General features: G+C 49.2%; 1 protein-coding gene across 10 annotated transcripts in view; it reads right to left on the minus strand.

The window, feature by feature from the left end:
- The window catches only part of LOC105859950 (F-actin-monooxygenase MICAL2), a 154,822-nt gene that overhangs the window by 98,338 nt on the left and 33,204 nt on the right, over positions 1-23,280 (minus strand). For all 10 annotated transcript variants that reach the window (XR_002223646.2, XM_076002169.1, XM_076002173.1 and 7 more), the window contains exon 3: positions 8,147-8,474. Coding sequence is in view for 9 of the 10 variants with exons in the window: in XM_076002169.1 (XP_075858284.1) it covers positions 8,147-8,410 (264 nt within the window). In the remaining variant the exon portion in view is untranslated. The remainder of the gene's footprint in view (positions 1-8,146; positions 8,475-23,280) is intronic.

The raw sequence follows: 23,280 nt of genomic DNA on the forward strand, positions 1-23,280 counted from the left end.
ATTAATTTCACCATGTGTTTGTATTTTTCAAATGTGGCTGCTAGAAATTTTAAAATTACGTATGTGTCTCACATTGTATTTCCATTAGACAGCACTAGCCCAGAGAATCAGAGAACACAGCAACTGAACCGCTAGTCATCACCTCTCTCCTGACTTCTCGTTAAAAAAAATAAGCCCCTATTTATTTCAGTCTCTATGGGCAGGTTTTCAGGTACTTGCAGCCGAATGCAATCTTCACTAACTCAGTGGAGGAGAGCAACCTGGCCCAGTGAACTGCTCAGGCCCTGCTCTGTGGCCAGCGGCTGAACTCAGCCTGGTACCCACCCAGGTGGGTAGGAGGTAGACAGATATATTCACACCAGGTGGGAGAATTCTCTGTCCATAAAATATACTGATCTCCTAGATACTATTTTTTGTGGAAAAAAAAAAAAAAGGAGATCAAGAGTCTCCAATGAGCAGGAAAGGGAAGTCAGGGTGTACCTTCCAGTCTGGGAAGCAGAGTGTTAATCTGCTTCATGGTTTCCTTTTGCCCTGCCCAGCAGTACACATTTATTTGGATAATCCCGGCCAGAGATTCCCCAGGGCCTTGTACAACCCTGGGTGGGCCAGGAACTGCAAGAGGGTTTTCTTTTTTCTCCAAGAAAAAGGAGGCCAGCCTCTCAGCCCCACAAGCCTACTGGCTGATGTCCCATCCCTTCTGAAAGCTCCACGGGCAGCCAGATGCTAGCCAAGGCTAGACAAGGCTGTGCCCACCACCCCTGCCCGACAGGGAGCAATGATGAGATGTAAATTTGGACAGATGCTTAAATAAGGAAATTAAGGGATTGGGTCATACTGGTTCCTGCAAACCCTCTATCAAGGGTTGGAAATACCAGGGCTCGCCCAGTACAGCTCCAGAAAGCAGCAACTTGAGCCACAGAGTTCATTCATCTATCCCTGAGCATCTTCCCTGGGCCAAGCCCTGTGCTGGGTGCTTGAGACCCAGAGGTGAGCCGGACATGGTCCTTACACTCAGGGAGCTCACAGTCAAGTGGGAGAGAGACAAAGAATCAACACGGGACACTGATCAGCAAGACAACAATAGGAAAAGAGAGTGTGGGAGTCCACTGGGACACCAAACCCAGACTGGGGATGGAATAAGAGAAGGGGATGGTAGGGAGGAGGTCAGGGAGGAGGTCAGGGAGGGCTCCCAGGAGGAGTCGATGTTTGCTTGAACTGAATCTTAAAGAGAACAAGTTAGCCAGCCCAGGGCCCTGTTGAGCATTAAAGCACAGATCATTTGTGGGCCAAGGCCCTAAAATCTCTTATTATTTGCCAAATTTTGAAAACAAATATAAGTATATTCAATTTGATACACTTACATGTGTTCTTCTTTTAAAGAACATTCACTTTCACAGATAGCGCAAACTTCTTAATGAAACCATGAATATCAAATGATGTGAACTATAAAGCACAATGCAAATGTTAGGTGGTAATAATGCTAATAAAACCATTGCTGTTGTTGTGAGGGGCGGCAGCAACCCCCATCGTGTCGCTGCTGGACTGCTCCTCACTCAGTGGCCCCGTCTGAGGGCGTCCAGGCTGCAGGGCTCAGAGGGTGTCCATCCACGCCCACTCAGCAAGGCCGGGGAATCTAAGCAGGCACCCTCCCACTGTGGCATCCTCTTCTAAAGGACTCTCCTTTGTACTTCCCTCAACTATTGGTGGGAGTGTCCACCCTAGGGAGGAGAATTTAACAGTGTCTATAATTTTTACACGCAGTGCACAAGCCCTCTGACTCAAGATTCTCATAGTCTATCCTATAGATAAGCTTTGACATGTCTACAAAGAAGTATGGCTCAGGAAATGGACTGCAGCCCTGTTTGAAATGGCAAAAGACTGGAAACTAAGTAGTCAAATTGTGATATAGCCATAAAGTGGGGAAGCAGGGAATAAAAAGGGCATTTATTGAAACCTTAAAATCTGTACTCCTATAATACACCAAAATAAAAAAATAAATTAAATAAAGGGCTAGATCCATACATACTGATATGAAACAATTGCAAAGATACAGGTTGAGTGGGAAAGTGAGAACAGGTCTAGAACAAACCTGTATAGGTGTTTCCCATTAAGAAACTTAGGGTGCGGGTACACAGACCCACAACACGTATGCACGCCATGTGCACATACACACATGTGGAGACTCTCAGGAGGGCACCCTGCAAACGGTACAGCGGTTGCCTCTATGAAGGGAAATGAGGGAATGGGAAAAAGAAACCTCTTTTCACGCTATATATTCTCATCCTACTTGAATTATTTTTTATTATGAGCATGCATTTCTTTTTTAATTAAATAAAATTAGTCCTTTCTTAACAAGACAAAAAAAAAATCTTTCCACATATATTTATAAAGTGGACCAACAGTGAACCTGGATCAACCACTTCCTGGGAAGACAGCCAAAAAGGAGTTTTCTCCTCAGCACAATATCATGAACTGGATTCACTCAAGCTCCCGGATAATGCCCGCCACACACGCGCGTGCGAGCCCACACACTCTGCATGGGGCGCTGATGCCAAACGCAGGCATCAACACAACCCGACTGGCAATCCAGGCCCTAAAGTTGCTTAACATAGCGGTGCCAGCAGGCCGTCGTTAGGGGAGCGGACAAAGTTCATGCACGCTTGTTGTTGTGCTGGTACAGAATGCCGCACCCTGGGGACCCTGCTCTGCTTTATCAGTAAGGCTGCAACTGTCTGCATCAGGCAAAGACCTGACATGCCTCGGCCAGCACCGAGGTGGGTGATGTCAGAGGTGGGGAATGTCAGATAGGCCGCTCCAGGCCAAGAGGTAGCAGCCTTCCCCTCCTTGGCTTCCCCCTCCCACCCCCAACACCCTCTGCTCCACCTCTCTGCCTCCCGCTGTGCTTTGCTGCAGACAGAGCACACACCGGGCCTGGGGCCTCAGCGTACCCTGGGGAGGTGCTGCAGAGGTGAAGCTGGGCAACGGTCACATTCAGGAGCAAAAGGTATGAGGTGCTCACGATATACAGACATACCCTTCGAAAAATATAATGCACGAGTTTTCATTATATAGGGGGGCGCCATTCCTGCTAGTGACAAGAGTCTGTGAGTCACTTCCTGCAAGGTGTTTACATGGCAATGATGTACAAATGCCTCCTGGTCTGAAATGGTCACCTGCGATTACCGAGTGACTCTAAGGAGGGTGGTGAGAAGAACCCTGTACAGGATTGGGAGCCGGGGGCTCAGTGTCAATGGTTTCCCAGGCCCTCTGTTTGCGCACGGGCCCCTCTATTCACACCCTGGTCCAGGAGGCCCTTCTCCCTGTCTTCTCCTCCCATCCTCCCATTCCTCTCTCTCTGGCTCTCCCCCTTTCCCCACTCCCCACACACTCCTTCTTTTCCCATGACACAAGCAACACACCACACTCTTCCTAGGATATGTCATTCTTCCTGTGCTCCCTCTAGTGCTTCCTTAGCTCTACATGGTGAACTCATACTCATTTGTCCAGCCCCACATCATACCTCCTCTTCCAGGAAGCATTCCCAGACTACCCCAGGCATAGTTACTTGTTTTTCTATACTCCGCCAGAACAGTGTACATACCTCTCTCCCAGCACTTAGGATATTAATAATAGCTGAATTATTTTTTACGACAAGTTTCACTCTGTCACTACAGGTTGGAGTACAGTGGCATCATCATAGCTCACTGCAACCTCAAACTCCTGGACTCAAGTGGTCCTCCTGCCTCAGTCTCCTAAGTAGTTGGGAATATAGGCACATGCCACTGTGTCCAGACAATTTTTCTATTTTTGGTAGAGACAGGGTCTCACTCTTGCTCAGACTGGTCTTGTACTCCTGACCTCGAGCCATCTTCCCGCCTTGGCTTCCCAGAGTGCTAGGGTTATAGGCGTGAGCCACCGCGCCCGGCCACAATGGTTAAATGTTTGCCGATCACTTACCAGAATACCAGGCAGCACTCCAAATGTTTTTCAAAGGTTACCTTACTTAATCCTTAGTAACTCCATGACATAGGAACCATTATTACCCTTGATTTACAGAGAATGCTACTGAGGATCAGAGATTTTAAGTAACTTGCTCAAGGCCACAGAGCTATTAAGTGGCTGGTAGCTACTTACACAAACACCTGGCACATAGTAGTTGCTCAATAATTATTCACCTCATGAATGATTACATAAGTGAACAAATGCAGAAATAATTACATTTCTATCTCCTTTACAAAAAACTCAAGTGAGAACCACTTCTTATTCATCTTTAAAACTATCCTCCCTGCCAAATACCTAGTAAGGCATAGGGCAGTGGAAACACCTGCTGATGAATGAATGAATGAACAAAAGACTATGAAAGCAAAACAGTTAATAGAGTCCAAGTCCCAGCATTGCCACTCACTAGCTTCAGCTAAATAGCTTCAGATGCCTGGGCCGCCATCTGTCACCCATCAAATGCAGAGATTGTACATAACATTTGCTTAAGTTCCTTTCAGCATTAAAGATTTATATTCAAACAACCAGAGTCCATGATTTTGTGATGATGGCATTACCCATACCAAATTATGCATTGCAGGTTCTTCCAGGTTGCTTTCCCTGTGAGCACTGGATGTGACATTTGAGCCAGGTGTTACCCTACTGCAGAGCCAGCGTCAGTCCTGAAAGAGTTAATTTGTCTTGGTGCTTGGTTCACCTCATTCTTATCCAAACAGAGTCACACCCAGGGAAAGAATTATTAAGTGCCTGTCAAAACCCTTATAAATAATAATCAATAATAAACAATGATCTCAAGTCAGATTATGCAACTGGCACCTGAGCCATTGCTCTAAGGACATTCCAGGCCATTCTCCTTGTCCCCTGGCACCTTACCAGAGCCCTTCTTCTCCAAATATTATTAATAATAGATCCTGGTCCCTAATCTGGCACCACCATCACCACATGCACAAGCATGAGCATACTCACTCACTCACTCACTGATGGCATGAATGCAGCAGCACAGCGCTAAGCGGCTGCCACATGCTTGTGAGACACATGCTGAGGCCCTGATCCACCCCAGGCGGTACTGAGATGCGTCCACATCGGCGCAAAGATAGGGGCTCTGGCTGAGTTTCATATGTTCCTGCTCTACCTATGGCTAACCAGGAGCTTGGCTTTATGCCTGGTACCTGATACACTTGTGTCATCTGCTTAGCATTAATGATCAGCCACCTGTATGCTAATGCCCAGGATCTCTTGTCTGGCTCAGCACAAGCCATTACACCAAAGGTACCTACATGCGGTGTGTGAGCAAGACAGTGTCTGTTCACGATGGAAGAGAGGCCCCGTTCCGTGCTTTGCCTGACTCGCAACAGGAGTACAGGTGCCCGCCTCACAGAGCGGGGTACTAACCATCAGGGCCTCCACTACAAGCAGACTACAAGTAAACAGCCTGTGTAGAGGGCACCTGTTGTTTACCTGCCCCACACTCCCACGTCTGTGGGGACCCGCTCCTCCCTCACGTCCATTGTGTGACGCTTGAAGGGCTGCCAATCACAGCAGCCAGTTCCCCCGGCCTTGGCCGTAATAAACCCAGAGGTGGGCCCATCAGAATCCTCCTCTGAGATTTTTTTCAATATTGAGCTGGAAGAGGAAGATTCTAGCCTTTTGGGTCAGAGAGCTCTACAGACATGAATGAAAGGCTACCAACAGGGAGAAAAGTCTGTTTGCAGGAGGGAAGAATGGAGCCCACAAAAAGCAAAGCACCCCAATTACAGACAGAAGGAGAAAGACTCCGAGTGTGCGGATCTTCCTATTTATAGGAGTTAATGATTTCCATTTTGTTTGGTTAGTTTGAGCTGAGTTGCTGAAAAGGGCAGCTCAAGTGACCTAACACAGTCACCGTCCATATGTACAGAGCATTTTCTAATATATCTTCTACTCCCCAGCACCCAGGTGGTTTTTATGAGATGGGCTATCCCTCATTTGAAATGTCTTTGTTCCTTCCCACAAGAAAGGCGTCGCCATCCCAGGGCAAGAGGCACTCTTAGCACCACTAACTACAGACGTTTTCTTCCCCTTTGTATCTCAGGTGCCAGGGGTGCCCTGCCAACCACAAGATAGCTGTGCTATTTCAAGCTATCAAAGCTCATAAAATGGGAGCTGGCCAGACAGGCTAGGCAACTGATGAGTGATTTTTGAAAGACGGGCCTCTTCTCGGTGGTCAGCCCTTTATTCTAGCCCTCTGCTGGCTGACTCCCTCTGAAGATCTGTATTTCGGTCACCAAGAGAGTCCCTCGGCAGCCACAGAGTGTTGGGTGTATGGGGCAATTGCACTTCCTAATAAAACAGGAGCCCTGGACACCCTCTGAGAGAGAACACAACTCAGTCGGGCCATCTGACTTTTATGGGAACTTGCAAAAGCAAAGCCACCATATACAATTACAGAGAAGGGTGACGCTTTGAAGGCTGCAAGCTTCCCCTCCTCTAACTCTGAAGAGCTGCCCAGTGAACTATGAACCATGAAGTTACGACAATGGGGCAGGCAGGCACTGGGCGGAGTGGTGCCCAGGACACTGGTCCCACCCTGTCCTCCCCTCTCCTTTCTCTCCCACCCCCTCTCCTCTGCCTGCCGCCAGAGCTCTGTAGGCCAGGGGCAGCTCTGTAGGCCTGGATGGCTGGTCTGCTGCTCCGGGCTGAGGCAATCGGTCTGTTTCAGCCTGATGGAATGTTCTGCCTACGTCCCATCCCGTACAGTACAGTTGGTGCGCCCCGGGCTTGGAAGGGTTTGGCAGCTGTCTCCCCAGGGCAGTGGAAAGTATCCCACAGTGGACTCTACAGCTTCTCATCACCAAAACAAAAACACAACAGCCCGATTGCCATGGAGAGTTCAATCCTCTTGTCCTGGGATTGGCACCGACTGGAATTCCAAGGGCTCTGGCTGACCTACCTCCTGCGAGGTCTAAATACAGCACGTTCAATTTTAACCTAAACACACGGCCTGGACCAGCGCCCAGGGCTGACAGCCCCAGGAGCCACCCAGGAAATCAGCTGGGAAGCCTTGACTTCTAGCTGCCCATTGTTGGGGGCATTTCAGAGCTATCAGAGGTGCGATGCGCTGGCGAGCCTTCATGGATGCTGTCTGTGGCCACACAGCGGGGGATACAACCAGTTTGTAAGGGTTAACTACTCGATTGATCCTAAGCAGAGAAATGTATCCTGGGGAAGGGGGCAGGCAGGTGAACACAGAGGTGTCAGGAGGGACAGAATGAGAGAGGGAGAAAAAGGCAGTAATGACCAAAGATCTACTCGCCAATTAACACATTAACTGCCATGTGAGTTGTATTTAACTCATGCTAGTTTTGAGCCAGAGGCCTTGTGAAGCATATGTAACTCACACGTCTCTTTACCTTTACCCTTATGAACTATTTTTCAAGTTGCATATAACTCACACACAGAAATAATAAAAAAGGACAAATTTTTCATAAATTATAAAAATTATTTTTAAAGTTTTCATTCTATTTTTGTAATAAAATACCATGGCCCCAGGGAAATTTTTTTGTGTGGTGTGGCAATGTGTTAATTCAAAACCAGAGGATCTTTCCAAAACATTTGTACTCAGGGGAACACAACTCTCTAATTATGCCTGTCCTTGGGATTGGGGGACTTAAGCCCTGGAATCAGACAGATCAAGGTTGCCCTCCAGTTATGTGACCTTGGGCAAGACAACTGACTTCTCAATTTCCACACCTCTAAAATGGCCCCGAGGATTGCTATGCGACAAGACCATGGATATAAAGTGCCTAGCACACAGTAGTCGCTCAATAAATAACAGCTACTGGAAGTAGTAGTGGCAGCAGTGATAGCAGAAGTAGGATAACATCAGGTATTTGCTTCTCTCCCTTGACCTTGCCTTCGGTTGGGCCTTCCCTGCCTTGGAGAGGGCACAAGAAAGGTTGCTGAAGCCACCGTGATAAGACGGAAACTCCCAACGGGGAAAAGGTGGCATGTATAGACAAAGGAAACCTTCACCTGAGCAAAACAATACGACATTCACACCCACATCTACTGAAGAACCTTAGAATGGCAAAATGGCCACAGCCTCCTTACCCTCCAACCTGTACACCCTGCAAAGGTAAGAAATGCCCACGCGGGGACTTCCCCTTACCTTGGTGTTCGTGCACGACTTCCCTCGCTTATACTCTTTGTGGGAGCCACGCTTGTCCAATTTGTACCACAGGGCTTTGGCCTTCCAGGTGGTCACCTTGGACTTGAGCTTGGAATAAAAGTTTCGGTGGTCCAGAGGGTCTAGGTCCAGGTGTCTCGTGAGGATGTTGAAGGCCTGGAGGGTACCTTTGCACGTGGATGCCTGGACAAAGTTCTCAAAGACCTGTCCCGCCTGGGCCTGCTTCTCATCCTCGTTTTCCCCCATGGTTCAGGAGCCGTGTGCAGACGACAGAGGAGAACACCATGAAGTACCTGGAGAAACGTCACACCTGCAAAGGCAGATGGAGGCAGGGGTGAGCTTCATGGGCACTGAGGGTGGGGGTGGGGTGGGTGATGAGAGGTAAAAATAAAATTCCCTTAAGACACTAAAATATTAACCATAATATTTAGTGCTCAGTGCTAAGCACAAACCATGTAAATGAAATGTACACTTGTGCTTTCTCACCTGGCAAGGTGGCCTGGCTGGCAGCCTCTCCCCTACACCCCCTCCTCTTGCTGGCTGGAAGGAACCCAGACTATACAATGCCATACCCTGACTGATGTCAACAGTACCTGGTCAATCTTGCTACAAAGCAGATGTTTATGGAAATAGTAACTAGTAAAAGGAAAAAAATAGAAAAGTCTACTGGATTTAGCACCTTTGCAAACCTACCATTCTTAGTGCTGCAAAGGGATTGAATGAACACAGCCTAGCCCCATTACATCGTGCACAGACAAAAAAAAAAAAAAAAAAAAAAATCCAAAGCACAGGCCTCTGGGTTTCAGGACCATCCCACCTATCCTTAGACATCAAACTGCAAGGTCTTTCTTCGTTAGTTACCAGAGGGCAGGTCTTTCCCCATGCAGATGACAAATGGCAGCTTCTCAAAACTCTTCTGTTCCTGGAATCCGCTGGGAACACACACCTACCTCAGTCAGACACAAGGCCAGACAAAGGGACATGCGGGCCACCCTCCCGACGTGGAGACGGAGCCTGTGTCCGTCAGCCGGGCCACCAACTATCTGGAACAAGTGCTCGGGCTGGCAGGAGGGGAACGCGAAGGGCGCTCATTCACATCACAAAAATAGCTCCCTGGGTTTTGGCCGTAGACCTTTCTCTCCGCATCGCTCTAACCTCAGGCATGTCTTAGGAAAGTCATTTAAGTTTCAAAGGAACAAAAATAAAGTAGAACTGGTTTTCCAAAGCACTGTTTTTCCAGAATCCAAAGCTAGAGCAAGAAAACAAGTGTGGAGGAACTGGGGCTGACCCGGCTGTCGGGAGGGTTCGGGGGTGTCTGTAAACAAGAGGGCGCAGCAGACCGAGCCCCCCAACAGTCCCAGCCAGAGGAGCCCGGCAACCCCACGGGACACAAGGCCCTCGTGGCAGCTCCACACTCTCTACACAGGGATGCTTAGTGTGGTACATTTGGATTGTGGGATGCTTTTATGATACTAAGAGCAGAGAACGATGTTTCTCTTCTTCCTTAATCTCTTACACGTTCATCCACCAGCAATTATTGGTGCCTTAGCAAGAGTCGGGCATCATGCAAGCCCTGGATCCTCCGTGAGGCCTTACCTGGCTGGATCCTCCATGAGGCCTTGCCTGGCTACCCTGTCCTCGGCACTCAACGCCTTCAGCAGACTGGGGACACAGCTCTGCGCCCTGCTGGGCACGATGAGCACGATTCCCTCCCGGATGCTCTCTGGGCTCTTGGATGTCCACTGTGCTCACTGTGGAACTGCTCACATCACCACCACCTCCCACTGTGTCTCAGCATCCCCACGAGTGACACTTGCTACCCAGGGAGCATCGACAGAGGCAGGCCTCGCTTGCTTTCAGAGCGTGTTCACATTCTCAGCCTTTGTCTGTCTTTGGAACCACTTCTGTGCCCAGCATTGAAGAAAGGATGCAGCAGCTGACAAATACAAGGCTACTTGAATTTGTCTGCTACCCTGCGGTCCTTTCTGAGGACAGGCTGGTGGAACAGAGAAAACCACAAGGCTTTGGAGCTATTGGAGGCTGAGTCCAAAAGCTCAACTTGGCCCCTCGCTGCCCATGTGGCCTCAGTTTCTTCTTTTGCAAGAGATGGACAGTAATCTCGGCCTTGCAGGGTTGCCATGAAGGGTGAGAAACATGGATGGCAGAGCCCAGCCCCGGGAGGCTCTCAGTGCACCTGCCACACAAGGCAGATCTGTAGCTGGAGGAATGCACCAGTTTGAAAAATAGTTTTGTAAATCAGTTCTCTAAGTTGTCACCTCCTCCTTGTCTAAAATCATAAACTGTATGGAGGTATCAAGCCAGGCCTGACTCCTAGACAATAATTTACAAACTGGAAGAACCTGTGTCTCCTCCCCACCGCAAGTGCCTCCCCTCCTCCTCAAAAAGAAGAACGAATAACTTAATCTTAGAGCTCGGGTGGAGAAAGAGCCAAAGATGGTGCTGAGGGCTGGGGTGGGTGTGGGAGGAACTGGCTTTTATCTGGAGTGAGATAGGGGAGGTGGAGGGAGATGGCTTGGCAGGAGAAGATAAGCGGGGCTTGGACGCTACCCGGCAGCCCGTACCAGGCTCAGACCTGCCTCCCTAGACCTAAACAGTCCAGTCTCAGCTTTAAAGTCGGCTTTCCAATGTAAGTCAAGGACCTTAAAAATGACTAACATCCGTGGAAGGTAGCTTTCCTCATGGGAGAACATCAGAGTGTTCAGAGTCAGGCAAACCTGGGTAGAAATCTGATCTCAAGCACTTGTTAGCGGTGTGACCCTAGGCAAGTTATCTCATCTATCTGTCCTCAGTTTTCTCATCTGTGAAATGGGAATAATGCAGTCTTCCCTCTGTATCTGTGGGGGATTGGTTCCAGGACCTCACGCAGATACCAAAATCTACGTGCGCAGCTAGACACGGTGGCTCATGCCTGTAATCCCAGCACTTTGAAAGGCTGAGGAGGGAAGATTGCCTGAGGCCAGTTCTAGACCAGCCTAGGCCACATAGTGAGAATCTGTATCTACAAAAAATAAAAATGTTAGGTAGGCATGATGGCACATGCCTGTATTCCCAGCTACTTGGGAGGCTGAATTTAAGGCAGGAGGATTGCTTGAGCCCTAGAGTTTGAAGTTGCAGTCAGCTATGATCATGCCACTGCACTCTAGCCTGGGCAACAGAGCAAGATCCTATCTCAAAAAAAAAAAAAATCCACATATGCTCCAGTACCTTATATAAAATGGTATAGTATTTGCATATAACCTACATACACCCTTCCATATACTTTAAACCATCTCTAAATGACTTATAATACCTAATTCAATGTAAATGCTATGTAAATAGTTGTTATAGTGTATTGTTTAGGAAATAATGGCAAGAAAAAATGTCTGTACATGTTCAATATAGACACAACTATCCATTTTTTTCCTGAATATTTCCAATCTGCAGTGAGTTGAATCCATGGTTGTGGAGCCCATGGGTACAGAATGCTGACTGTATTGCACACGCCATGGGGTTGTAGGGAATCAGTGAGATCAGGCATGTGCAGTACTTAGTACTTTGTGGATACATGATAATCAGTACTCATTACTATTCTTCAAATGGCCCGAACATCATCAAATCAAAAGGAAGGGGGAAAAGAACACAATTCATGACTACTGAGACTAGCTTTCCAAGTCAAGGAATTATATACAGGTCGAGTATCCCTTATCCAAAATGCTTGGGACCGGAAGTATTTAGAGTTTTGGATTTTTTTGGATTTTGGAATATTTGCGTCCTACTTATTAGTTGAGCATATCAAATCCAAAATCTGAAATATTTCAGTGAGCATTTCCTTTGAGTGTCATGTCAGCACTCATAACATTTCAGATTTTGGAGCACTTTGGATTTCAGATTAGGGATACGCCACCTGTATACTTTAAAACTAGAGGACAAGGATTTCAATTTAGAAGATCTGTGTTCAAACCCACATCCTAGCTGTGTAGCCTTGGACACATCACTTAGCTTCTGAGTTGCCAGTTCCCCATATGTGAAGTGGGGAACATCACACAGAGGGGTTTTGGTGGTGGACTGCACACATTTGGGGTGCAGCGCTGTGCTGGTGAGGAATGGGAAAGGGCTCACCTAGCTCTTAGAAGGACTCAGTGAATTTGAGTCTAAGCTTCAAGCCTTTTCATTCTGAGAACTGGGGTGTAATAACTTTGGTGGATACCTGCCATCCCCTGCCCAAAAAGAAGGTGGTCAAGGGTTTTTTTAGTTTTCCTTTTCAAAGCAGAGCATCCTGGGTGACTAACTCTTGTTAAAGTCGTCCTTGTTAACCACGACCCAATGCTGCCTTTTTGGAGTTTGATATGAAATTGAAATAAAACCAGAAATATGAAAGGTTTCTGCATTTTCTGGCAAGAAACAAGATGTGATGCTTTCATTTCCAAGAATAGCCTTGAAGCAATCTGGTTTCTGCCAAATGAAGTCCCTTATTTGTGGTTCTTCTGCTCCCCAGCCTATGTGACTTCATGAGTCACAAAGCAGTTCCCTCTCCCTGCCCCTGCCTGCTACAAATTTAAACTCAGGGCCTCAGATTGCAGGCAACAGCCTTGGTAATGGGCTCAGCCCACAGTGGCCAAGAGACAAGGTCAAGGTCTGTGCAGAACCCCCAGCACTTCTCCAAATGAGAGAAGGAGCCTCCTGGCCGCAGGTACATTCCCATTTAGGATTCCATGCCGTCTGCCTCCCTTGAGCCTGCCAAACAGCAAATCAAACAGTGTGACCAGGCCTTTGACAAATGACAGAGTTCTATAAAAACTCAAGGACATTCTGCCCAGTGTCCCTCCCAGGGGACACTGGGCAGAACCTTCCCACAAAGCAGCAGTTTGGCCCAGGAGAAAAGCTCACCCCTTAACCCCACCTTCAAGGCTCACAGACAAGATCTGTTTCAAAGGCAATGCAATCTAAAAACAAAACGCTCTTGCCATTGATACTTATGCCAAGCTGCCCTACTCAAACTTACCATATCCCACGCCTAGCTCGCCAAGGAGCTCTGGGGCAGGGCCCAGTTTTCCTGGCAATAAATGGGGTTCATCCTATACTTGCAGGGTGGTTGGAAGACTAAAAGCTCCAGCTCTGAGCTTCATGCACGGAAGACCCTCAGTCATGGCTACCTGAATCCGACACCTGAGATGAGGCAGGAGCCAGCCAGGGACTTGGCAGTGGGAGATCTCCTGCGTACACTGCATCTACCTGGTCCAGGAAGGCCTGGCTTCCCATCTACCAGGGCACTAGTCATCCAGCTTGAACCACAAGAAGCAACCCTGGGGTTGGGAAGGGACTGAGGGGCCACCGTGTTCTCCTGGTAATCTCTTTCCAGCCAGGCAGCCCACTGTCCCTTGGTCACTTCCACAATGCAGAGCATACTGCCTCCTGGGACTGCCCGCTCCAAGCTGGCCACCTCTGTGTGGAAGAGAGCCTTGGCAAGATAATTCTTCTCAGGCATTCCCAGAGAGAGAAATTCTCTCTCTCCAAAGGTTTCTCTGCTGTTCCTGGTTTTAGCCTCAAAATTACCCACAGGAAGTTGAAGCCCCTGTCCACACAGGCTGGGCCTACACATGCGGAGTCCTCTTACACGTGTCTTCCAGAACCCCACTAGAAAAGGCCAATGAAAAGCTACCAAGAGACTCACTGTGGAAGCCCCACCATGTTCCCAAGCTGTAGCACGGCCTGGACCCTCCCTCGGTCACCACACTGCCCCAGGGCGGGTGTGCCGGCAAGAGGCGCCTGCCCAGGCCTTGGCCTTCCGTGCTTCTCCTCTGCTGAGAGCCCTCACATTCAGCGGGCTCTGGCCCTCCCCGCGCCAGCCCCGTCCCTCTCTTCCCCGGTAGTGGGTGGACTCCACTCCTCTGACTCCCAGTGGCTTCACACGTCCCCCCTTGCTCACGTGGCTCCACTGCCTCTTGCGGCCACTCACAGCACTAGTCCCCGCCCTCCAGGGTCCCCTGCCTGGTGTCGGAAGGCACCTGCGTGCTGACCAGCCACGGTGCTAGGAAGGGTGGAAGGCAGCCAGCCCCAGCCAGGTACTTCCACCAGCACTGATCTAAGGAATCCTCACAAGTCTTCGGGGTGGCACGACATTTTTTTCTCCTCCTTTTTGGTTTCTATTCAATAAGATACGAGGGGCTTAAAAAAAAGACAAGAAAAAGAAGAAGTTGTAGTTTTAGAACTTGCCTGTCTCCTTTTTCTGTAATGCAGCAATAAGTCCATACGGGGTTACTATTTTAGATGTGTATGTAAATATGTATGTGTATATACATGCATGTGTAGATGTGTGTGTGTATATCACACATATACATATAATTAAAATTTCTTCCGTAAGGATTTCTAGCCAGTGCTCCACATCTTCACCCATACCACTGAGCCTTCTTCGAGGACCTGCTCAGAGAAGCCAAGCCTATGAGGTGGGGGGAACTCTGGCCTAGGCATGAGCAGATTGGGGTCCACACCTCAGCCTGCCCCCTACCCTCATGAGGACACGACAGCCAGCCCTGTGCCAGCCCCATTACAACCATTATCTCGTTTAACCATCCTTGTTTGATGGAAGAGAAGATGGCTTTATGGGAGTAAGTAGCTTCCTCCACGTCCCACAGGTAGCAAGTGGGGACAATGCCGTGAACTGAGCCCAGTTCCATCTGACTTCAAGACCCGCGCTCCGGGCCACCAGTCGATACAAGGCACATATACAGAAGTAAGTGGCCTTCCCTGCCTGGAGCCACCATGTAATTAAGCCAGTTATGTTCTATAGCTTCTCAAGTTCTTCTGGGCTGGGAGAGTCTGCATGTGTCAACAACAGGGCATGGCTTTGTCAGTCATGGTGCAACCAAATGATAAAGTATCAGGCAGTCCTTTAAAAGTAATATTTATAAAGACATTTAATCCATGGGGAAATGTCTATGCCACAATACAGAGTGAAAAGAGCAGGATACAAATCCAGGAACTCAGTATGATCTCAACTCCACAAAATAATGTCTCTAGGAGAAGAGAAATAAGCCAAAATGAGCAGTAGCTGTGTATGTGTGAGTACATTGCAGATGATTGTTATTATACTTTTACTTTATGCTTTTCTGAATTTCCCAAATTTTCCACCAGGAACATGCACGATTTTCAGAGCCTCTTCCTGTATACACAGTCCGGGTCCGAGAGTTTTCTCTCCTGACTGTTGGTCTCAACAACAGGCGGTGCGCTCCTGTCTTATTGTCCCCAGGCCTAGAAAGACACAGCGCTCAGTGGGGCCCCGTGTGGCTCCACACCACCAGCAGTGTGGTCTTTCTCCAGGAGACAGAGGGTCATCCTGCAGGGAGCCCTGCCATTGTGCTAGCTTAACAAACTGGCTTGACTTCGAACAGGTCGGGGACAAGTGCCCCACGGCTGCATTCCCCCAGCAGCTCTACTTGAGGGACCACCAGGGCCCTCGAGTCCAGCGTGGCAGGCCCCTTCCAGAGAGCTGTGCTCTTCCACCCACATTCCAGCATGGGATGGGGAAGACATTTAGGGCCTTTGACCTAAATCTCAGCTGGGCCTGCAGGACCACCCACTGGGACACCTTCCCCCCCTCCCCAAGAAGGTAAACCTGTGTACCTGGTTGACAAAATAATGTATATCTCGCCACACACACAGAGCCTGTCTTACCGACAGACACTCGGCAGACTCTGCACATGCCCTGAATCATCTTGATCACATGTTAGGTGCCCAGGCAAACGGTGAACTCGAAATTCCATTGTCCAGGGGGCAAGTCTATCTCAAAACTAAGAGTGGGAGGTGCCTACAACGGGCAAACTCGTGGAGACAGTAAGTGGAATGGTGGTTACCAGGGGCCAGGAAAAGGGAGAAATGGAAGGATTTTATTTAATGGATACAGACTTGCAGTTTGGGATGCTAAAAAAGTTCTGTGGGTGGATAGCAGTGCTGGTTGTACATTAACGCAAGGGTACTTACCACCACTGAACTGTACACTTGAAATGGTGGGAATGGGAAATTTTGTGTTATATATATTTTACCACAAAAACGATAATAAAATACATACAAAATAAAATAACCACCACCACCTAATAATGGGAGCTGCCCAAGGCCAGAGTATAAAATTTGTGGTATGACTAACAATCAAGTTAATTTTCTAAAATACTTTTGAGTTAATATTTAATAAGCGGGCCAGGCGTGGTGGCTCACGACTGTAATCCTAGCACTCTGGGAGGCCGAGGTAGGAGGACTGCTGGAGCTCAGAAGTTCGAGACCAGCCTGAGCAAGAGTGAGACCCCTCTACTATAAATAGAAAGAAATTAGGCAAACAACTAAAAATAGAAAAAAATTAGCCAGGCATGGTGGTGCATGGCTATAGTCCCAGATACTCAGTAGGCTGAGGCAGGAGGATCGCTTGAGCCCAGGAGTTTGAGGTTGCTGTGAGCTAGGCTGACACCACGGCACTCTAGCCCAGGCAAGAGAGTGAGACTCTGTCTCAAAAAAAAAAAAAGATGTAATAAGTGAAATAAATCATCAGGACAATGGAAGAAAATTGCTATTCTTTATTTAATTCAATGAAATAATTTTTTACTTTTTTAAAAGTTATCTAGGCTTCCCTCATTCTTCCTTCCAAATCTCAACTGACCCTGAGAAGCTTACAGAAGCTCAGTGCTGCCAAGGTCCCAGTTTTTATCTCTCATTCTGCCTTTTCCAGGCTCTCACCACCGACACACGCCTCCCCCACCACTGGGCACCTGTGCAATCTCCTTCAACACCCAGGGAAGGTGGGGTACCAGCCGCCCGGTCACAGTCCCCAGGGCCTGCCATACATCGCCTTCTCCAGGGACAGCATTCCAACCTGCGTTCTGATGGTTCCCGCACAGTGCTGCCAGGAGTCCGCGGTGCCCCGAGAGCAGGGAGAGTTCTTCCCCGTGGTGAGCAAATTCCCCAAAAGCTCCCTAAGGACAGGTCCAGATCAGCACAGCTCTGCTGGACTCGACATCGGGCTCGAAGGAGTGGGAACAATAACTGTGTGATTGGACGAGATGTCTGTCTCTGAGGGTCAGGACTTGGCAAAATCAACTTCAAGGACCCTGGCTATGAATACTTTCAATTTGTTAGGAGAATCCTGTCGTAATGCAATGGAGTGTCCCCCATTTCAAAAGATAATGGACATACACCATACTTGCCGTCTTCCAGCGGCACAGGTGGACGTGCACCGCCTTCACCCTGCTGATTCCTAGCCTCCAAGGCTCCTCTTCTCTAGACCCCCCTCACCCCCCTGCCTTCGCCCCTCCCAAAATGGCTGGACCCCTCCCCCAGGGTCCCTACGGCATCCTGTACTTGCCTCCACTACAGAAAGTTATTCTGTGTTGAAATTAATTTTTCACTTCCCTACTCCCAGTTCCTAGCACAAAGCCTTCTCTATGTAGTATGTGCTAAAGGAATGAATGAATGTGCAATCTTTGGAAACATAAAAATTGTTGACATTTAATGGGCATCTATGAAGTCTTGGGCAACGTGTTAAAAGCTTTATATGTGTTAAAGCATTTCGTCATTGTAACAAACCAAGGCATTGTTAGATGCTATTATCATCCCCATTTTTCAAAGAATCAGAGAAGTCCGAAACTTGCCGAAGGCCACGCAGCCAGAAGTGGTGAGCCTGTGGCTTGAAGCCCCCTCGTCTGAGGTCAGAGAAACATACGCCCCCCACCCCCGCACACCCACATTGCTCCCGCACACGGAGCAGTTGAAGCCACAGGTGTGCGGGTACTACTGCCTTGCACAGCACACCAGGGACACGGTGTCTGGTCTAGACCTTTGATTCACGAGGCTCTCCTACCCTTCTTTTATCAAACTCCAAAATGCTGGCATCTGTAGATGAAATGAGAACAGCACCTAATGAGCCAATAAAAGCTCAGCTGGGAAGTGACTGTCAAGCCTTGGTGGGCATGGTGGAGACGAGCCTTGCTACCCACCAGCCCGACTGCTGCTTCTCCCTGGGCCTGTGCTTGCAGCTGGCTAAGGCCAGGGAACCAGGTCCTAGGTCATGAAGTGTGGGCAGAAATAGCATACACTGCTTCTAGGGCTGACCCGTAAGAACCACTGTGACCCTCCGTGCTTTTCCTGCTTCTGCCAAAGCACGGCCTTGGAAACACGTGTTGAAGACGTCAAAGCCACAGGAAGGAAGGAACCAGGCCCCTGGATGCCTACTTGGAGGAAAGCTCTCTATGACCAGAATACATACTGGACTTTCTGTATGTGAGAAATAAACATGTAGTATGAAGTCACTGAGAATAAGGGGTTCATGTGTTGATCAGGAGGTGTCACCTTAGCTGTAGCTCCCCATAGCAGGTACTATTGGTGGCTATGTCAGATTCGGCCTGTGTCGGATGGCTTTCCCTCCCAGTAAGAAGGTTGATCCCATGGGAATTAACATTCCTCACCCTCCCACCGCTGTTGCAGTCCAACTTCCAACAAACGCCAGTTCTGCCACGTTACACTTTACCTCCCATTAGCACCTCAAAGTCTCTCGGCCCCCAGAAACAAGCCTGCTCACCCCCTACTTCGGCACTTGCACATACACAGACTGTCCTGAAAAAAGACATCCCTTCCCTATTTGAAAATGGCATAAGACAGGAGAACAGGACAGATAAGCTAGTTCATTTCCTTGGTTTCGAAAACACCCCCAGGCACTGGGCTCCTGAGACGCTGGAAGCTGATGTGATGTGGTGGAAAGAACGCGGACTTCTGAGTCACCGAGTGCTCCCCTGAGCCAGTCATAAACAACAGAGTTCTGCGAAAATGAAACGAAGGTGCCGCTCACAGCACCCGGCTCACAGATGTGCTCAGTAAGTGACCGTGTCCGGAATCCGGCGTGGGGATGATTTGCATCACTTTAAGCTCCAGGTAGCCCCAACCAAACCAAGGCAGAAATTGGTGAATTTTCACACAGAGGGGGAGGCCAGCTCATTCTCCCTTTAAGCAACCTTCTGCTAAGGTGGGACAGCTAAAAGCGTGTTTTCCACCAAGTCTCCACCCAGCACCGCCCGGAAGTCACTCCCCAGGTGAACATTGGGATCTGGATGGCACGGCATCTCCCGACTTGCTGAAATTAGGCCTCGGGGGCTTGAATCCCAGTCCAGTAATTAGTCTGGAGGATGGAGAGGGAAGCTGGGCAAGTGGCTTTGCAGTCAAGGCAAAGTGATTTGAAAAGGATTTCTTGCTGCTGCCTGCTCGCTGTGTACACGGCACTGCGCCAGGAGCCCAGGGTGACTGCAGAGCCAGGCGCCCTGCCCAGAGCAGCCCACCACCCAGCTAAGCCTGATGGAGTCTGTCCCCAAAGGACCCCCTTTTTGAAGAACTGTACCATCTGACTGCATTTTTTCAAACCCCCTCTAAAAGGATTCATTGTCCAACAAAAGTTTTTTGGTTTTTACCTGTGACCTATCCATATGACGCCATTCCCCAAAATGTGCACAGATTCAACCACAGTTAGATCTATATGTGCTTTCATCGGAGAAAACAAATGGCACTCTCCCCTCTTCCCTTTACATCCTAGGTTCCCCGAGGAATAGGATAGCCTTGCAATGTGCACTTCCTCACCTCCCACTCGCCCGGCAATCCACCACAATCTGGCTTCTACTCACACACGCGCACCACCTCACGCGGCACGCCGACGTCACCACCAGCTCTCTGTTGCTAAATCTGGTCCCCACTTATGGGGCCTTATCTTGCACGTGCTCTCCCCCCATTTCAGTCTCCTGCAGCCCACTCTCTCCCCACCTGCCTCTGAAAGCGAGGGTTCTGATCTTCGCTCTCATGTTGCTCTCAAGCACCCAACACTCCTGCAGTTCGACCAGCATCTACGTCCTGATGACTCACCAAGCTGCACCCCCAACACGCATCTCCGCGCTGCATTGCGGGCCCACGTGTCAACGGCATTAGACATTTCCCCACCGCTCTCTTACAGAAACCTCCCATGCAGTCTGTTTACCTTCTACCCCCACTTGTCCCTTCTCCTGTCACCACAGCCTCAGCGAATGGCACCATCTACACCCAGGCCCTCAAGCCAAATCCTAGGAGTCAACGTTCTCTGCCCCTTTCCTTCACCTTACAGAGTCACCCAGTCCTGCCTCCTCCATAGCCTCATCCACTGCCACCTCCCCTCCTTCCTTGAAGGTTCAGGTCTCCATCTGCTCTCAACTGGAACTCTCAACTGGAACTCTCAAATCTCATCAACGCCTTTCCTGCCTGGAGATTCACCTCCTTCCAATGCACCAGCCTAGTTCTCAATCTGCTGCCAGACAGAACTTCATATCAAAAATGTACACTTGGTCAGATTCCATTTCTGTTTAAAATCCTTCAACAGCTGCCTGACAACCTGCAGGATGCAGTCCAAACATCTCAGTAGAGCAAAACAAAAACCACCTTCACCATCCAGCCCTTGCCTCCCCTGCCATCCCCTCCCGACCCCTCATGCTCTAGACTCAGGAACCACGTGCAGTTCCCTGGTGAACGGAGCCCCTGCACACCCCCACCCCCCGCCGACCCCCGTGCCTTTGCCTGTGCTGGTCCCTCTGTCTGGAAGGCTCATCCAGACCATTCACTTGGGGAAAACCAGGTTGACGTTAGAGCTGGAACATCAAAAGTAGCAGACTGTTGTGGCTCCCAGTTTGGTCTCTCGAGTCAGGCAGACTGGCTGCAAACCCCAAGCCACCACTTACTAGGGGTGTGAGCCCCTGAGTTACCTAACCTCTTTGAACCTCAGTTTCCTCATCTATAGAATGGGGATAATAATGGTCTCAACCTGTTGGGTGACTTGAGGATGAAGCACGACGACACCTGGCGAGGCAGTACTCTTAGCTGCATCGTTCTTTGAAGCCTCACCCTGCCCTCCCCTCGCCCCTTTCCCACGCTGTACCCTGGGGGAGTTTTGTATTAATACGATGGTTTTACACACACACTATTGCACTGATCTACTTGCAGGCCTGCCTGCCCCGCCCAGCTGTGGGCTCTGAGGCCAGAGGCTGCACATCCAGAGCTTGGCACCTGTGCCTCTGGCCATGGCAGATGCCCAATAACCACTTGTTGTTGATCAAATCAGATCAAAAGCATCACACAAAATTCAGGGTATGTAGTGGCTTGGGTTGTGACTGCCCTTTGTAACACCACCACTTTGCTCAGGGCCAGGTCAGCTCTGACCTGAATTACCATGTGGCCCTCCTAACAATCTCCACTTCTCATCCCCACTTCCCATCTGGCCGGCTTCATCTTCACCTGTTTATAAAGCCCTCAGGGCTCCCTGCACCCCTTTAAGAGACCAGACTCCCCTGCTGGGCTCATTAGGTCCACGCCCAGGACCCCCTCCTCCTCCTCAATTCCCAAAGGCATCCGGGCCCACCCTGTGCTGCCCCAGACAGGCCTCTTCTGCACTCACACTGGGTCTCTGCCTGACCTCTCCCACCCTGCTCCAACCTCGCCGGCCTCTGAAGCAAAGTCAGCCCCACAGCATTAACTGAAGACCTTCCATGAGCTGTGCCCATAGGAACAGCACAGTCTACTCAGGGAATCCAATTCAAACTGGCGATTACCGATAAGGGATGTGGCAGAGGTAAGCACCAAGGTGCGTGGACAGAGCAGGTGGAGTGACTGAGTGCCTGAGAGAAGCTTCCACGGAAGATGGCACCAGAGCCGGACCTTAAAGGACGAGCTGCAGTGCTCAGGTACAAAAGCTGCCTATCCTTCGCCCATCTGTCTTTACCACGAATTCTTCTAACTCCCGGAATCTATGCCAGAGCTCGCCAAACCTGGCTCGCCAGCAGATTCACCAGGCAGTGTCCAAATATTCAGCTTCCTGGGCTCACTCTCAAACAGAATCTCAGTAGTCTGAGGTCCAAGAGGAAAAATATTTTTTAACTCCCCAGGGAATTCTGTTGATCAGCCAGGTTTGGGAGCCACTAGCCACACTCACTTCCGCCCATTCCATTTGCTGAGAATCTGCACAGTGCCCAGGGCCTCGCTAGGCACTGCGGGTGCACCGGGTGAACAAGACGTGTCTCCCCATCTTCTGAGAAACAGGAGAGACACACGGTTACAATGCAAGGGTCACAGAGGGCACAGACCATGCCATTGGCACTTCATTTAGCCTTGAACCCATAACATCTTTTGTGCATTAATCTCGTCCGCACAACTAATGCAAAACCTTAAGGAAAGGGCTAATGTTTTTTTATTTCTATTTCCCAGAGTATTCATGTCAGTTCTGGGTTCTCAGCTGGTACTCAATCAATATTCAAATAATTCAACTTTTGTATTGTGTCTTTTTTTTTTTTTTACTAATTCACCTGCTGATGAGCTGTTTACTGAGTTTTATCTTTGTAATGCCAGTGCCAGTGTGGTGCCTGCTCCCAATAGGTAGTGAGTGTGTGTGTTTGTCGAATGAATGTTTACCAGTAAAAATCTAGGGCAGGAAGGATGGAACTGCTTCCACTGTACCACCTTTAGAGTTCACTTAAAAGACTTCTGAAGTTTTTGTTTGAATTACAGACCTTCAATTTCAGGATTAATTTCCTGATATACAATTACAGAAGCTTCGCTGTTTCTATGGTCATTAATGTTATTAACAATGTAAATAACACCTTCCTGGATCCCAGCAGTCTCCTGGCCTTGGTACAAAAGTGCCAGGGCCAGGGAAGGGGAGATCCTTGTCCATTCCTTCCATTAAGCTGTCCACCCGGCCAGTAGGCTATCTGGCCACATCCCTCACCCCAGTCTTTGCTTAAAAGCCTGTAAGGTCCCATGCGTATAAGGACATTCAGTCTTTATAAGCAGGTGTGTACACCTGTGTGGACAGGTGAGCCCTGCCTGAGTCACAAATAACTCATGGGCTGTTCAAAGCTTACTGACATGTCAACACACCTGGGGAGCCAGGATCTATGATTTGAATGTAAAATCCCCGATGCTGCAGAGGCGCAGCACACAAAGCAGGAGCACTCACCAGGAGGTTTTGGGGAGACAGGTCTGAGCGTGGGATGTTCAGCCAGCTGGAGGTGGACTGGGCAAGCACAGGTAGCCAGAAGAACGGACTCTACCCTGCTCTCGCCAGGGCCAGCATTCCC

The sequence above is a fragment of the Microcebus murinus genome, chromosome 4 (genome assembly GCF_040939455.1).
Source record: "Microcebus murinus isolate Inina chromosome 4, M.murinus_Inina_mat1.0, whole genome shotgun sequence".
Lineage (NCBI taxonomy): Eukaryota > Metazoa > Chordata > Mammalia > Primates > Cheirogaleidae > Microcebus > Microcebus murinus.